A 17,822-nucleotide genomic window follows, 5' to 3' on the forward strand; every position below is an offset into this window, starting at 1 on the left:
AGTCCCTTGTCGGGACCCTGCTATTGGGGGTGCTAGGAAGTAAAGGCAGCTGAGGCTTAGGTTGAGAGAACAGATGCCCAGGAGGAAAATATCATGTAAAGTCAAATGACTCCCACGTTATAAAAGCATAGCATTTACTACTGTCTTCCTGTGCCCATACAAAAAGGACATTGCTCTGAATAAACTATGCAAAACAATATTTACAAGTCAACAGAGCACCAAAAAAGAAGTTACAAATAAACACAGAGGAATGGGAGCACTGTGATGGGAGTAACCCAAATAAACCTAAGCTACCTGTGGCAATATTATGCTACACTGAAATTCTTTCAGATTTTAAAACAAGTCGGTGTAAATAGCGTTCTTAGAAGGGTTGTAGTGGTTTGGAACGCACCATCCTGTGGCAGGAAGCCCGTCATATTAAGTAACAGATGTGCACAGCCTCTGACCTTTATACTCATCTTCGAGATAAACTATGAATGCATTAGGGGCCCGTTGAGGCCACTAGTCTCATAAACAATAACAAGAGGTAACTTTATCCCAAAGCCAAAAGGTGCTCAGGGGCCTGGGGCCACACAAGCCAGAGGGCTTCGTGCTCAGGCCTGCTGGTGGCAGGAACCACCAGGGTCACCCAGAGGTGCGCAGAGCACCATGAGTTACCAGGGGTCAAACACAGGGGCCTCTACCATTGCCACAGCCTCCGCTTGATTATACTTTGATCTGTAAAATCTAGAAGCATTCGTTTTTCCTACAGGATCCTGTGACTGTTTTGGGCACTGTTAGAATCACATACGCTAGGAGGCACCGGCCCCTCCCACCGCCGAGATGTGATCCCAGGGGCCGCACGCGTGTGCAGCCTCTCCGCAGCTGCACAAGTGTGAATCCAGACCCAGCAAAACCTCTTTCGGCATGGGCAACTCCTCGCAGAATGTCTCCAGCCTGAGAACTAAGCCTCGGCCCCGTGCCCGCCCAGGAGGGGAAAGGTATTTCTCTCTCTCTCTCTCCTCTTTCTCTCCCCGGATGAAGGGCGTGGTGTCCGCCATATTAAGACGACCACAGATTGGGTTTTCAAGCCTGCAATGATCCAATATCTTGAAGAAATCTCCCTGGACTTAGTGTTAAAGTACAGAATTTCAAAACCGCGCAGACCTCATTTGTCTTCACAGTAGGTCTGAATCTAGTGGGTTACTCCTAACAACAATAGTGAGGTTTGTGTTGAAATATTGAATGTAACCAAAGTAAACAGAAAGTAAAATGAAACTTATCAGTTACAAGGTAGGGGGTGGGGGGGCGGGATGGGAGGTGTACTGTGTGGGTTTTTTTTTTTTTGGTGGTGGTATATGGGCACTGGTGAAGGGATGGTTGTTTCAGCATTGTAGGACTGAGACCTAAGCCTGAAAGCATTGTAATCTTCCACACGGTGATTTAATAAAATAAAATTTTTATTTAAAAAAAAAAAGAATCACATACGCATGTGCACGTGCACCCCTGCACCTCCACCCCAACCCCAGTCGGCCGCAGCCTGGAAGGATCTGGAGCCTGCAGCCCCTTTGTGCTCTACTGCAGGCGCCAAGCAGTGCCTTACAGGGCACGGCAGCTTTCTACCAGGTAACACTTTTGAATGACCATCCTAGGATCATTTCTTCTTCTTTTTTTTTTTTTTTGCTTTTTGGGTCACACCCGGCGATGCACAGGGGTTACTCCTGGCTCTGCACTCAGGACTCACCCCTGGCGGTGCTCAGGGGACCATATGGGATGTGAGGGATCGAACCTGGGTCGGCCGCATGCAAGGCAAACGCCCTCCCCACTGTGTTATCACTCCAGCCCCCTAGGATCATTTCTATCCTAGAAACAGCCCAATCATTCTTGGGGACTGGGACGATAGTACAGCAGGTAAAGTGTCTTGCCTGTGGTCAACTGGGTTCAACCCCAGACACCCCATATGGCCCCCCAGCACTGCCAGGAGGGATCCCTGAGCCCCTCCAGGTATGCCCCAAAAGAACCCCAAATTAAAATTATTCCAAAATGCAGATGTTCTGAAAATCCTTAGTGTTGAGTTGGGACAGTAGAAAGACACAGTGATGTGTGTGGCCAGGAAGAACCCACAGAACCTGGCAAGGGCTTGGAGCAGGCAGTGGAAGCCTGAGTCCCGACACACTGGAGGGAAGAAGAGTTAGTCTGGGGGTAAGGAGATGGGTGCATGTTCTGCCACAGCAGCCTGAGTCTGCTCCCCAGCACCGCGTGGTTCCCGAGCACTGCCACGCAGGGCCCAAGACAAACACACAGATGCGAGATTGGACCAGGGAAGAGGTTGAGGATGTAGGGAAAAGCCAGCAACGTCGTCTCTGCCAGGACAGGGGGCAGCCTGGCCCCGAAACAGCGCTTCTCCCCACTGGGCACAAACCTGATCATTGCATTCCAGCTTTTTAACTGTGTGCGAGCAGCGGCTCAGCCCGGCTGGTAACTGTTCCGGAGCTAGCAGCTTCACCGGGGTCGGAGCCTGGCTCACTGCAGTTGCCTCGCAGTGCTGGGAAGAGCTTTTGCTCTTAAGGGGACATGTGTGAAACCGATTTGTGAGTCACTCCGATTAAATTTAGCACAGAGTCTACGTTCCGCGTTACTGTTTACTCTGTTACTTACACAAGAGCCCAAGTAAAGGGAATGCCCTGCCGCAGAGGCAGGGTGGGGGTGTGGGGGGTGGGGTGGGGGTGGTGAGAGGGATACTGGGATCATTGGTGGAGGTGAATGGGCACTGGTGGAGGGATGGGTGAACGATCACTGTACGAGTGAAATGCAAACACAAAAGTTCATAAGTTTGTAACTGTACATCACAGTGATTCTCTAATAAAAAAATTTTAAAAAAAAAAAAGCCCAAGTGGCCGTTTCCCCATCTGAGATCTGTGCAGACAGAAAAGGAGCAGTTGTGTCCCTGTACAGACCCGAGCTGGCCACAGAGCCCGAGCACTGATGGGCACTGAGGGCGGGGCCAGGTGTGCTCCAGTGCCAACCCCCCACTTCCTGCACTCTCTCAGTCACCCCAAAGCAGGAAGATTCTTGTGGGCGTGTCGCCACTTTGTCTGTGCTTGCATCACTAGACCTTGGCGCCAGACAAATCCTCAGCACGGCGCCCACCACCGGGGCCGTTTTCAGCACCACAGAACCAATGGGAAGATTTCACCGGAATGGGGCTGGAGCGATAGCACAGCGGTTAGGGCGTTTGCCTTGCACGCGGCCGACCCGGGTTCTAATCCCAGCATCCCATATGGTCCCCTGAGCAACGCCAGGGGTAATTCCTGAGTGAAGAGCCAGGAGCAACCCCTGTGCATCGCCGGGTGTGACCCCCAAAAAAAAAAAAAAAGATTTCACCGGAAATGTCAGAGGGAGGTGACTGCACTACACCTATGTTCCCAACCTTGGCTGTGTCAGCTGTTTCCACTCACTACCCCTTTTCCTCTGAGAAATGCAAAAAGAAATGGACAAGCACTGTCAGAAACCACACTTTTTTTTTGGTGCTTTGCATGCAGAAGCCTTTTTATTTTGGGGCTGGAGAGCGCAGTGGGTAGGACCCTTGCCTTGCACAAGGCTGGTAGAGTGGTTTTTGTTGTTGTTGTATTTTTTTTTTTTTGCTTTTTGGGTCACATCCGGCAATGCACAGGGGTTACTCCTGGCTCTGCACTCAGGAATTACTCCTGGCGGTGCTCAGGGAACCACATAGGATGCTGGGAATCGAACCCAGGTCGGCCACATGCAAGGCAAACGCCCTCTCCGCTGTGCTATCGCTCCAGCCCCATGGCTGGTAGAGGTTTGATCCCCGCAACTATGTACCGTTCCCCCAAGCCTCGCCAGCAGTCACCCCTGAGCACACTGGGTGTTGGCCCTGAAACCAAAGCAGACGTTTCACTGTTGCCAGCTGTCCCGCGACCTCTTGTTCATGACCCGGGCTCACCCGGGGCGAGGCTCACCCGGGGCGAGGCTCCCCTCTGCCTGCTTTCAGCTCACCCCTTCTCTGCCCCTCGCGCTCCCCTTAGCTGGGTCAGAGCTCTCCTCCGGGGGAGATGTCTCTTGCCACAACCCCACTTTGCCCTGCCCAAGGCCTGGCCTGCGGGGCCCCGTTCCCTGCCAGCTCGCAGGGGGCCACGCCCCCGGGAAGCGGAAGCCTTGGTGCTGGCTGTCACCTCAAGTCTCGAGCGAGGGAGCCCTGGGTCCTGCCCCCCACGCTGAGGTTGACTGAAAGGAAGTGTGGTTTGGGGGAGCAGGGGCCGACGGCTGCTGGGCCCGTGGCAGGAGAGCCGGGCCCCGGTAGGCCATGGATAGGCCCCTGGCGCTGCTCCCGCTCGCCGCGCTGCTGACGCTCTGCATCACGGCTGGTAAGGCGCAGGCAGCGGGGACTGGGGCGCGGCGGGCCGAGACCAGACCCGGGCCTCCCCACTCCTGTATTCCTCAGGGACCCCCGCCGTTTGGGTGCGGGTGGAGATGGAGGCCGAAAGCCTGTCCTTCACCGTCCACTGTGGCTTCCTGGGGCCTGGATCGCTCTCCCTGGTGACCGTGAGCTGTGGGGAGTCGGAGGCTGCTCAGGGGACCAAGCTGGCCGTGCTGTCCCCACAGTCGGGTGCCTGGCACTGGGACCCTGACTGCCAGGCCCGCTGGGAGACCAGAAGCAGCGTCTCCCTGACCCTGAAGGGGTCAGAGGGCAGAAGCCTCGGCCCCAACACCACCTTCTGCTGCAAGTTTGTCTCCTTCCCCGAGGGCTCCCAGGAGGCCTGTGGGAGCAGCTGGCTCGGCGCCGACCCAGGTGGGCTGCTCAGGGGGACCTGGGGGAGCCTGGGCACCGCCACCCTCTTACCCTCTCTCCTTGCTTAGGGCTCCCTGCGCCTTCTCCCGCCTCTGGACTGCGGGCAGACCTGGCCGGGATCTGGGGGGTGTTCGGGGCTCTCCTCCTCGGCTGCATCTACCTCCTCCACCTTCTGTATCGGCAAAGGACCCGGTGGGAGCCGCCCGCAGGCCCCGCCACACCCGTACACGCTCCCAGTTCCCTCCGAGACCCCCGGCCACTCCACAGCCAGCCCTGGACACCACAGCCGGCGAGGGTGAGGAGGAGGGGGGCGTCGGGATGGGGTGGGCCCTGGAGGCGGGGCTCACTCGGCCTCTCCCCCCTGCAGGCAGCCAGCAGAACCTTCCAGACCTCGTTCCCTCTGCCCTCCGCCAGCCTCAGCACCAAGTCCTGCTTCCCCACAGCCCTGCACGCGGGGCCCCGGCCCCTGCCGCCGCCCCCGCCGCCTGCTGCCCGGGCAGCGCTGTACGCCACAGTCCGCGGCAGCTTCGTCTCTGTGGAGAACGGACTCTACGCTCGGATGGGCGAGGCACCCCTCATCTCTTTCCTGGACCCGCTGGGGCCCAGGGCCGGGATGGGAAGGTGCATTTAGGGGTGTAGCAGGAGCCCTGCCCACAGGACTTCCTCCCAGTCACCCGGGACCCTCTGTGGGTGCCCGCGGTCTGTGCGCCTTGTCTGGTCCTTAGGTCTCTAACGTGCCTCACATGTAGCAGCTGGGCCCACTGCTGCGGATGTGGTCGGCATGTGCGTGCTTGTGTGTGTTTGCCCGCGCGTGTGTGTGCGTGCCTGCATGTGCGTGAGTGCATGTGTGGTGGGAGGAAGGGAAATCCCCACCCCAGGTGTTTCCAGGCTCCCTTCCTGTCCTCAAGGGCCTCTTCCCAGCTGATGTCAATGATGAAACTGCTTTTCTGGAGAGCAGCGGGCAGGCCGGGAGGGCACGCGCCTTGCTCACGGCCACCTAGGGTTTAGTTCCCAGCATCACATGTGGTCCCCGAGCCCTGCCAGGAGTGATCTCTGCACACAGCGGGGCGGGGCTCAAAACCAAAAACAAAAGCAAAAAAGCTTTTCTAGGAGCTGGAGCGATAGCACAGGTACAGCATTTGCTTTGCACGTGGCCGACCTGGGTTCGATTCCCAGCATCCCATATGGTCCCGCGAGCACCACCAGGAGTAATTCCTCAGTGCATGAACCAGGAGTAACCCCTGTGCAATGCCGGGGTGTGACCCAAAAAAAAGAAGAAAAAAAAAAAAGCTTTTCTAACTTGGGTCTCCACTGGCCTATTCTTTGGGGGTGAGAAGGTCAGAGATAAGCAGCCCCTGGGATGCGAGTGGGTGGGGCCAGAGGGAGGATGGGGTGTCGGCTGGGGGCTGTGGGGGGCCCACAAGGCAGGGTCCTGAGTTGGACCTGGAATTCCCAAGCCAGGGTTCCTGGGCCCAGCCTGTCCTGGGGGCTCCCCCGGCTCATCTGCTATTCCTGGGGCACCAGCACGGCATCCTGCACCCCGGAAGCTGGATGTCTCCCCACTCGCCATGCCAGGTGGCCTGAGGGCTCAGTGGGGAGCTGCTCTCTGGGTCGGGGGGGGGGGGGGGCCCTTACCTTCTCCCCACCATGTGGTACTGGCGTGGGCGGGGCACCTGGCCTCCCTTAGTCCAATGCCGCTGCCAGCGCAGGCCCGGGAAGCTCTCCCTGCAATCTGCCTGCGCCCCATTTCCACTCCCTGCCATGCTGAGCCCGGGGCCTGGACCAGAGGGTGTATGGCTGAGGGGAGGGCAGCCTCCCACCCCCGGGGCCCGGCCAGCTGAGGGGCTCTGGGGAGAGAGGGCGGGGTGCTGCAGAGTCCCTGAGGAGACACGGCTGTGTGGAGGCTCACAGGACTTGGCGGCGGGGGTGAGGAGGCTCACAGAGCCTCAGTGCTCTAGAGTCTCCTGGGCCAGGAGACAGTGCGGGTACCTGATGCTGCCTGGGCAGCACCACGCGCTTGGCGCCAACCCGAGTGCAGAGGGCCCAGAGGGCCCAGGCCAGCGCCCAGAGGTCTGAGAGAGGGAGGCGCCCCTGGGTCAGGCTGCGGTCCACACTGGCGTCCCCCGGGGAGAGTTAGCAGACTCAGGGGACAGAGCTGGCCCAGTCTTCATGAGGGACATGCCCTCCGAGTCCAAGAGAGCTTTGACCTCCGAGTCCCAGGGCTCCCGGCGTGGGACCCCAGCATCTATGAAGCTCTCTGGCCCGTCACATGTGGCAGCAGCAGGACCAGGCCTGAGGGGAGAGGGGAGACTGCAGCCCAGAACCTCAGCTTTTTCGGACCCACAAAGTCCCCGGGGATAGGGGCTCCAGTGCCCAAGGTGACGCGGGGAAGCCGCGGGGGCCTGAGCTGGAAGGTGGGCAGATGCTTCCAGGGTGCGAGGAGGGAGGCACAGTGCTACCCCCGGCCAGGCCCACCCTTTGTGTGGGTGAGGGGCTACGGGCTAGAAACCCCGAGAACTGGCTGGGCAGGCGGTGGCCACGCCCACGCAGGAAATGTAGGCCACCGACAGCCCTGAGCGGGCCTGACCCTACAGGGCGCAGAGGTCCTCCAGCAAGGGGACAGCTGTAACCCCCGATCCGCCCCCATGCCGCACCCCTGCCCGGCCCTCAGCCCACTCAGAAGCAGGACTGGAGGTCAGCTCCCACCCCCCTTCCCAGCCTACTCGGCCCCAAGAAGCCACGCCCCCACCATCACACTGTGCGGCCACCCTTCTCCCCACTGTCCCCTGCCCACTCCCGGCCAGCCTGCTGGACGAGGCGCCCCCAGCTCTGTGACTTTAGAGACCAGAGGAAGTGGGGACTGTTTCAAGGACGGGGGAGACCAGCAGTTCCAGACAGCGAAAGACAGAGGGCGGGGGCGAGAAAGTACAGGCAAAGCTCTGGGTAGGTGGGGGGTGGGTGGCAGAGAGAGGCGGAGCCCTGAGAGGGAGGAGGGATCCATCAAGGCTGGGGCCATCTTCCTGGGTTTTAGGCGATCAGGGGTCCTGGGTGACTTCTGGGAGGGAGGAAGCAGAATGGAGGTGTGTGGAGGGGGGTTTCCGGTCAGGGCAGTGGGTGCATTGGAGAGTGGCTGGGGTCCATGTTAAGGGGGCGGCTGGGAGCAGAGTCGGTGCACAGTGGAGCCAGAAGGGGCAGCTGGTGGGCCTGGAGGGCGAGACTCCCAGTCCCAGGTCCCGGGGAGACAGTGTGGGGCTCCAGGTGGGACGGCTTGGGGGGCAGACCCGGACCCTCTAAACAGGCCAAAGCAGGGCCCGGAGGAGGCAGCGGGAGGGCGCTGGCCTGACACGACCCAGGTTCCACCCCCAGCATCCCATACGGTCCCCTGAGCACCGCCAGGTTCAACTCCTAAGTGCAGAGCCAGGAGTAACCCCTGAGCATCATGGTGTGTGACCCCTAAAGACCAAACCAAAAGGATCTAATTTAGCCAGCCGGAAGGGAAAGAGGTGGACCGTGGGGTGTGGGGAGCGTGCGGGCTGCCAGGCCGCCTCTAGCTTACCACCCCGGCACAACCCCGAAGCCGGCAGCTCGCCACGTCTGGGGATTTAGGAAGCTTCCAGACCTTCCACCCTGCCCAGACCAGATGATGGATTCCTGGTTGGTTTCCCTGATCCCCAATTCCTAACCTCAGGCGTTTGCCGAAGTTCTTCCTCAGGAGACTCAACCTCGTTTGTGCTCTAAATAACGAGAGTCAATTCATTGCTGTGGCTTTGGAAGGATCTCAGGAATGAGGAACAGAGACCACGTATTTCAGCAGACGCTGTCCCCGCTGTTCTTCCTCGGGAGATTCCGAGGGCCTAGGGAACTGTAACCAAGAAGCAGGATCTAAGCCAAATACTTTGGTCACCAAAGTGACCTATTTCCGGTCAATTTCTCGTCCCCAAAGTAATAGGCACGTGAACATTCCCCGGAACCTTCAGCCATCCCAGCCCCAGCCGCCCTGGCCTGACCCAGCATCAGGAAGACGGGCTTTCCCGGGAAGAATGCCCTGACCACAACCCCCTCCTCAGGGTCAGGGCCAAAGTGTCTGCATGGCTTAAAAATGAAAAAAAAAAAAAAAAAAGGAGGGGGGTTGGAGCGATAGCTCAGCAGGGAGGGCGTTTGCCTTGCACGCGGCCAACCTGGGCTCAAGTCCCATCATCCCATATGGTCCCCCGAGCACCGCCAGAGTAGTTCCTGAGTGCAGAGGCAGGAGTAACCCCTGTGCATCGCCAGGTGTGACCCAAAAAGAAAAAAAAAGCAAAACCGGTGCTGACGTGACCTCAGTCGTGACCAGACACACTGAGTGACCACTGCAAGACAGCTGTGTGCTAGACAAAGAACACGCAAGGCCTCAACGTGCCTCCACATGGAGCCGGAGTGATAGTCCAGTGGGGAGGGAGTTTGCCTTGCATGCGGCCGTCCTGGGTTTGATCTCCGGCATTCCATAGGATCCTCCAAGCATAAGTCCTGAGTGCAGAGCCAGGAGTAACCTCTGAGTATCGCTGGATATGACCCCAAAAGCAAAAAAGGCCCCAAAAAACAAAAACAAAAAAAACACCAAAACCAACAACAAAGAGCTCCCACGGAGTTCTAAGATGAAATCTCAGTGAAAAGTTGCCGCCAAACCATGACTACAAGCACAGCCGTCAGATTAGACCCTCAGAGCTGCTGATGTTGCAATTATTAGGAGTGAGAAAGATCTTAAAATTATTAATAGATGAATTCTCTTTTAAGAAAAAACAGAAGCTACTGGATGCATGCTGAAATAAAGAGACCACAAAACTAGCCACTCGGGAGGGACACTTAGAAGCAGAAGCATCATAAACACAGAATCTCCAGGGGCCAGAGCCCTGGTACTCGGGGAGGCTCCATCCCACTTCCTGGACACTCCCCAGCACCACCAGTGTGACTCCTGAATGCAGAGCCAGGAGCAATCCCTGGGCATCGCCAGGCGTGACCCCAAAATCAATATCATAGAATCTCCAAAACTCTAAAAGGTTGGTAGAAGAAAGCAAATGGCAGGTGGGGGCGCTGGCTCGAGGGGCAGAGCACGTGCCTAGCCGGGAGGCCCCAAGTCCAGGCCCTGGCACCAAAAACCACCCCAGTGGGTGGGGTCCTAAGGATGGCACTGCAAGGCCTGCACCCCCAGTGGTGAACTGCAGGGAGCCCCCCACAGGCCCCCTAGCACCACAGGCTGTGTCCACTACTAACCAAGAAGTCACACTAGGAATGTGTGATGTCTCTGACTCTATGAGATCAGAAACAAACACATAGCAGAGCATTTTGTGGGACAGAAATACATACAGACTTTTTTTTTAATGTCCTGTGTGCTGCCTATCAAGGAGCTCATTGAGTTCTCACGACAATGACAACTTTTCTTCATTTTGCTTTTGGAGTCACACCTTGTGATGCTCACGGGTTATTCCTGGTGGTGCCCAGGGGACTCTTGGGATGCTGGGGATCGAACCCAGGTTGGTCGCGTGCAAGGCAAACGCCCTCCCCGCTGTCCTATTGCTCTGGCCCCAGTGACGGCCACTAAAGCTGGGGTTCTCCCTTGAACACGGAACTCGCTCACTTGTCACGTTCCTCACCTATTTCCACCCCACACAAGCTCTGCCCTCTCTTAAGCACGTGCCTCTCTCTTTCCTCATATCTTTCTAAATAAGTTCCAACAAAGCCATCTTGCTCCACAAAAATATATATAAATAACAATATTAATAATATAATAAGTATAAATATAATACAATATGCAATAAATAAATAGACCACTAAAAAATCATGGCAGAGCCTGGCAAGCTCCCTGTGGCATATTCAATATGCCAAAAACAGTAACAATGAGGGTCTAATTCCCCTGACCCTGAAAGAGCCTCCAATGCGGCACTGTTGGGAAGGACGAATAAAGAGAGGCTGCTAAAATCTCAGGGCTGGGGACGAATGGAGACATTACTGGCACCTGCTTGAGCAAATCGGTGAACAACAGAATGACAGTGATACAGAGATACCACTAAATACAATAATATAGAAACCAATGATCCTGAAGTGAATACATTTTACACCTCATTCATTTTGGATCCCTAAAAAGAGCTAAACTTTTTTTTCCCCCATAAAGTGCTTTATTATGAAATAAACTAAACTGCATGTCTTAGGAAACAGGAATATTTGAAATTATCTTGTGCTGATTCAGGAAACCCTACTAGTAAACTCCAAGCTTCGTAAATAAAAAGAAGCCTACAGCCAGAAATATTCTGTAAAGCTGTAGCATAGGGAAAATAAGAAGTTACCTGGAAGCAAAAAAAAAAAAAAAAAAATTAGTAGCTACAGATGAGCCACAAATAGCTAAATTCTCCGTGGAAGCCAAAAAATAGTTCCTTGCTCTCTTAGAGTGGTAGGACAAAGATGAGCTAAGAGCACTCGCAAAAGAGATCTGCTCGAATGAGCTAACAGGGACAGAAGCAAGGGCCGCAGTGCAGCGGGAAGGGGCGGACAGCAAGCAGATGCAGGTGACCCCAAACACAGGCTGAGCTTATCGACCACGGGCGACCAGGCCTAACGTGTGGCGTTTCACACATCCAGGTGGCAGTCCCGAGTCCAGGGAAGACGCAGGAAATGCACTTCCTCATCTCTCTCCCACGGACTCAGCTTCAAACCCTGGACACGGTACATCCTGCCCCCCAGTCCGAGCGGAAGCCAGACTCGGGGCCAAGAAGGTGGCGAGTCCCCTGCGCGCTCGGTGAGGGTCCGGCTCTCCCACTCCCCACTCCATCACAACCGCAGGCAGGCGCACAGACAATGTTCCGAGACAAACCCTATTTTTTGGCCCGAGAGAGTGTGAGGAGACGAGTGTGGGTCTTGCTTCTGGGCCCCCAGCAGACAGGCCACGCTGGCGGGAGCGGCCGGAAAGAGCGTGCAGGGAACACCGTGCGAGAGTATTCTCAAGGAGTCCCCTCCTTCGTCCCTCTTTCCATCCTGCCACCCCCGGGATGATGCAGTCACACGACTGGCATGACCAGAAGCAAAGAGGAAATGAAAGTCTTGAATTTCTATTTTGAAGTGGTGGAAGCTGAGGGCCGGGGAGATAAGGGTCTAGCGCTGGAGTGAGGGTCAGACCCCCAGGCCTGCATGAGTCTCAGAGACCCGCGGGGTACAGTTCTGAGTCCCCAGTACTGCTGGAGGAGGGGTCCCCCACAACAACAAAAAAGAGAGAGAGGAGGGGACTGGAACGATAGCACAGCGGGTGGGGCGTTTGCCTTGCATTCAGCTGACCCGGATTCGATTCCCAGCATCCTGTATGGTTCCCTGAGCACCACCAGGAGTGATTCCTGAGTGCAGAGTCAGGAGTAACCCCTGTGCATCACCGGGTGTGACCCAAAAAGAAAAAGAGAGAGAGAGAGAGAGAGAGAGAGAGAGAGAGAGAGAGAGAGAGAGGAAACTGGAGAGACTAATAGGCACCGAGGAAATCTCCAAAGATCCCTTAAAACCGAAGTCTCTGAAAACGCAAGAGTGATGCACCTCAGAAGGGGTGGAATGTGGAAGGAAAAGGAGGGGCCGGGAGAGAGGCTCAAGCAGAGCAGATCCCAGCACCCTGCAAGGCTTTGAAACTAGGAACGGCTGAACCCACAACCCACAAAAGACATGCTGGGATCCGCGAGGTGAGCGGAGTCAGCACAATCATCTGCTCCCACAGAAGGACCTGCACTCCCAGAGGATTACAGCAGGACCCGGCATCCCGGAAGCACCTTAAAACTGACTAAGATATCCCTTAAAATCATCTGACATACAAAGAAGCAGGAAAATCTCCACAAGCCACAAAGGGAAGAGATCTCGGGGCACAGACGACACAGATGGAGGCGCTGGGAGTGACCAAACCAGCCATTCCCACCCACTCCAGGCCGCAGCCATGGAAGGAACAGAAACGCAAATTCTTGGCAGGAAATAAAATCCACAGAAAAGACCTAAATGGGAATTTTAAGCAGACGCAGATGCTAACTGAAGCAAAAAAGTTAACTGGAAAAGTTTAGTAGCCTGGCAGAGGAAAAGAGTTGGGGATTTGAAAACCAGGATCAAAAGAAATTATCCAACTAGAAGACTCAGTAAATCTAGGATTTGGGGGGGTTTGGTTTCAGGGCCACATTTGGCCGTGCTCAGGGCTGACTCCTGGCTCTGTGCTTAGGGATCACTCCTGGAGGGCTCGGGGGACCATATGGGGTGTCGGAGATTGAACCCAGGTTGGCCACACGCAAGGCAAGTGCCCTTCCTAGCTCTAAACTGTCCTGTCCTGCAGGACCTGGTGAGCGCAGATGGCCGGGAAAGGGTGCGCGAGTGAAAAAGAGACAGACACAAGGAGAAAGAGACAGACACGGACAGACACAAAGAATGGGGGCAAGCTCCAATTTTATTTCTCTTAAGCTAGTTTTTTTTAGTTGATTATATGAGGAAGTGGGCAGAATGGGGTGTGTAAATACAAAAAGGGGCACACCGGGCGGCCAGCGGCGCTCTATCTCTTTGGTAGTCTTGAGCCGCTTCCCCCACCCCAGGGAGGTTGATGGCGAAGGAAGGGACGGGAGCCAGGCTGGTTGGTCTCAGTTGCAGTTTATTCCATTCCCATCCCCATTCTCCTCTGAGTCTCCTCCTGCTTCTCCCTCCCCCATGCTACTTCATTCTCCTTCTCCTCTGGATCTGGATCTCGATCTGGCACCCCCAGATCTGGCACTGGAACCCCCAGCCCATTCTTACAGCCTAGTTAAATCCCCCAGCATGAGGGGTTGGGGCTTACACACAGGTGTGGTCACAATCAATAGGGGTAAAGTTCTTTCCCTCAGGGGATGCTGCTTCTAGGACAGATTCTCGTTCAGCAGGACACCGGCCCAAGAGCGAAATCCCATGGGTGTGTTTCTCCTCTCCTTGTCCCACTAACATATAAGGATTCATAATATTAATCATTTTGTATGGACTTAGTCAGAGATACATTAAGCTTATAAAATTACTCTCCTGGGGCCATCTTGATCTCAGACTACAGTGCTCAGTCCAGATTAGTCTTTCCTATCCCTAGCAGGGTCCTAGTCTCGCAGTTGCTTTTGGATCATGACAGCATTTGTCCATGATCAAGCTCTTAACTTATAGTTAAGAATCGTAGCACTTTGGCCTGGCCCATATCGATGCCAGAGTAGCTCACAGTTTGCCCTGGGTCCCTTCAGTCCCTTGTCGGGACCCTGATTTTGGGGTGCTAGGAACTAAGGGCAACTGAGGCTTAAATTGAGAAAGCCGATGCCCGGGAGGGAATAATATTCAAAGCCAATTAAATCCCAAGTGATAAAAGCATATTAACAGCTGTCTTCCTTTGTCCGTACAAAAAGGACATTGCTTTAAAGTAAACTATTTAAAAGACACAAGGAGAGGAGAAAGGCAATATTAACTTATACAAGTTCAGTATCCTAGAAAGATCTGACCTTACAAATTAACAGAGTCTGATTAGGGGAAAAGCTGATTAACTGGTTGGGGAAGGGAGCATAGAGAAGTGGTTACAAAAAAACAAAGGAAAGAGAGTGACTCGGGAGCACTTTGATGGGTGTGACCCGATAAAGCTCCCTGTGGCAAGGGGAACAGGACATACCAATGTTGTCTTAAAATGTTTAGAGATTATTACCAGATAAACCTAAACTCTTTGTGGCAAGAGAGAAAGGACAAACCAATAATATCCTACAATGGGGGAATAGCAAAGAATGCAAAAGTTTAATGAAACTGGATGTGGGCCCTGATGGCAATTACCCTGGGCATTGTTCTGCAACCTTCAAAAGGCACTTTGATATTTTCCCCGAGAAGCGGCTGTCCCTTAGGTGGTACTGACATACTGTTTCCAGGCATTGGTTCCCGGCACTAAACTCTGAAGATCAATGGAACAGTATATTGGTTTAACATATTTGTCATTGGAGTTCTGGAAAAGAAGATATTGATGCAGAAGGAAACAATGAACAAAACATCTCAAATGTGGTGGAAGACAGACAGTTAAGGATCTGAGTAAAAACTCAATGAAAATTATATTCAGGGCTGGAGAAATAGTATAGTGGGGGACCCAGCAGCCCATAGGGTCACCTGAGTCCCACCAGGAAACATCCTGAACACACAGCCAGGGGTCAGCCCTAAGCACTGCTGGGTATGACACAAACCCCCTGATAAAAGGAAAAGAAATTATATCCAAACAAATCATAAACTACTGAAGACTAGAATATAAAAAGTAAGTCTTGAGGGGCTGGCCAGGTAGCTCAAAAGGCTGAGTGCATGTGCTGCATGCTGCAGGCCTGGGTTCAACCCCCAATACCACGTGGCCCCAAGCACTGCCAGGAGAGTCCCCTGAGCACTAAACCTGGAGTGGCTCCTGGGCATCATAGGGTATGAGGAGGAAAATGAGGAAGGAAGAAGAGTTCCTTCAGGGTTCGATATCCGGCACCATATATGGTTCCCCAAGCACCACCAGGAAGGCAGTCAGAGAGTAACAAAGCGCTACAAACAGAAGAATGAAAACTCAGAGGGCTGCAGAGTCCTCTGAGGGAGGGTGACAGGCAGAAGGCGACAGGGCTCCATCTTCAGGGGCTGGGCCAGCCGTATCCCAGCCAGCAGAAACATCTCTCAGCACAGGAGGGAAATGAATGCATGCTCAAATGAAGGGAGACTACGCGAGTTCACAAACTGCAGACACTTGTAAAAGAAACTCGGAGGGCGGCGGAGATGGCATAGTGAGCAAGACGCTTGCCTGGCATGCAGCTGACCCCGATTCGATCCCCGGCACGCCAAATGTCCCCCCACCCATCCCAACACACACCAGAGCACAACTCAGGTGTGATTCCTGAGTGCAGAGCCAGGAGTAAACCCAGAGCGTGGCAAGGAGTGGCCTCCAAACCCTAATGAACACAGGAAAAAATTATTCACAGGGAAGAGAACTACCACAGGGGAAGTTGGAATTTCAGGAACACAGGAGCAACAGAAACGATAATTATGCGGGTGGATGTAACACTTCTCTCCTCCTGTTCAAATTACGGACGGTGTATCTGAGCCTGGAAGCAAGGCTTCCCACACTGGCAGGGGCGGGGCTCAGATAGTCTGTGCTCCACGCATGGGAGGCCCGGGCACTTGACACTGAAAAGAAAAAATAAAACAGTGCCCAGTGGGATTCCCACGACGGTACATTTAACACATATGACAATTTCAGTATAAAGTGATCAACGTAACTGCAAGGGATTTTTTTTTATTTTTGTTTTTTTGGGGTCACACCCGGTGATGCTCAGGGTTCCTCCTGGCCCTGCACTCAGGGTGCATGCAAGGCAGGTGCCCTGCCCGCTGCTGTGGCTCTGGCGCCTGCCTGGAAGAGATTTTGTCATCTCCCTTGGAGGAAGAAAAATACTCACTGAGCCAGAGAGACAGTTCAGGCGCTGGCCTTGCACGCGGCTGACCAGGGTTCGATATCTGGCACTATATATGGTTCCCCAAGCACCACCAGGAAGGATCCCTGAGCACAGAACCAAGAGTAAGCCACAAACAAACAAACAAAATTCTTTTTTTTTTCCTTTGGTCACACCCGGTGATGCACAAGGGTTACTCCTGGCTTTGCACTCAGGAACTACTCCTAGCGGTGCTCGGGGGATCCTATGGGATGCTGGGAATTGAATCCAGGTCAGCTGCATGCCAGGCAAATGCCCTACCCACTGTGCTATCGCTTCAGCCCCACAAACAGACATAATTCTAACCAGACTGTGAAAATTAACACATATATGGTAATCTCAGGGACAACCACTGAAAAACTACCCCAAGTTCTCTTTATTTTTTTTTTATTTTTTATTTTTTTGGTTTTTGGGTCACACCCGGCGATGCACAGGGGTTACTCCTGTCTCTTCACTCAGGAATTACCCCTGGCGGTGCTCAGGGGACCATATGGGATGCTGGGATTAGAACCTGGGTTGGCCGCGTGCAAGGCAAACGCCCTACCCGCTGTGCTATTGCTCCAGCCCCCTACCCCAAGTTCTCTTTAAATAAATGGTGGTAGGAGCACGGGACAGCTCCCCAGAAAAGCCTTTGTCTGTGATAGAGAAAACACTCTAAACAGCAGGATGTTTCAACATGGCGTGTGTCAAACATCAGCAACTTGAAACCATCCACAGCCTCAGCCCCATGAAGATCTGCAGTCACGTGGCCCTGCAGGCCTGGTGCAGCCTGTGGCTGTAGGGGAAGTCACGGGACCGACCTGGTCCTCTCTCTCTACAAACGGGCTCCAGGTCCTGGCACAGAAGAGACTGTCCAGAAGCCAGGAGGGCTTCTACACACATGTATGTGCGTAGAATACACATCACAACTTTTTTTTTTTGCTTTTTCGGTCACACCCAGTGATGCACAGAGGTTAGTCCTGGCTCTGCACTCAGGAATTACTCCTGGCGGTGCTCAGGGGACCATATGGATGCTGGGAATCGAACCCGGGTTAGCCGCGTGCAAGGCAAACGCCCTACCCGCTGTGCTATCACGCCAGCCCCTCACAACATTATTAAAGAGAAGGAAAGCAAAGTAAGTCTCTTGGCCGGAGCAATAGTACAGCAGGGAGGGTGTTTACCTTGCATGCTGCCAACCCGGGTTCAATCCCCAGCATTCCATAGGGTCCCCCAAGCACCAGGAATAATTCCTGAATGCAGAGCCAGGGAGCCAGGAGTAACCCCTGAGATCACCGGGTGTGACCCCCCCCCAAAAAAGGGAAGTAAATCTCTCTCATCCCAGCCTGGGAGCTCAGAGGGTCAGAGGTCAGCCGAGAAGCCAGGCCTGTGCCAGGCCACTCGGCTGTGTGGCAGAGGAGGAGGCTGGCAGTGAGGGTCTCAGCCCCAGGGAGGAAACAAATGGAGAGGGCAGAGCTGGGGCTGCAGGGTCCACAGGTGGGATACTTGGCCTCCTTCCTGAGCCTCAGTCTTCTCATCTGTAGAGTGGGGTGACAGCCGTACCCCCTCCCATGGGTCGGAGTGAG

At 54.5% G+C, this 17,822-nt stretch overlaps 1 protein-coding gene across 1 annotated transcript; it reads left to right on the forward strand.

The window, feature by feature from the left end:
- Nucleotides 1–4,250: 4,250 nt before the first annotated feature.
- Nucleotides 4,251–4,970, forward strand: PVRIG (PVR related immunoglobulin domain containing; the record flags this gene model as incomplete). Its single annotated transcript, XM_004617205.2, has 3 exons — nucleotides 4,251–4,364; nucleotides 4,442–4,789; nucleotides 4,858–4,970. Coding segments are annotated over exons 1-3 (522 nt in total), but the record flags the coding sequence as incomplete, so codon positions are not given.
- Between the last annotated feature and the right edge of the window lie 12,852 nt (nucleotides 4,971–17,822).

The sequence above is a fragment of the Sorex araneus genome, chromosome 4, assembly GCF_027595985.1.
Source record: "Sorex araneus isolate mSorAra2 chromosome 4, mSorAra2.pri, whole genome shotgun sequence".
NCBI lineage: Eukaryota > Metazoa > Chordata > Mammalia > Eulipotyphla > Soricidae > Sorex > Sorex araneus.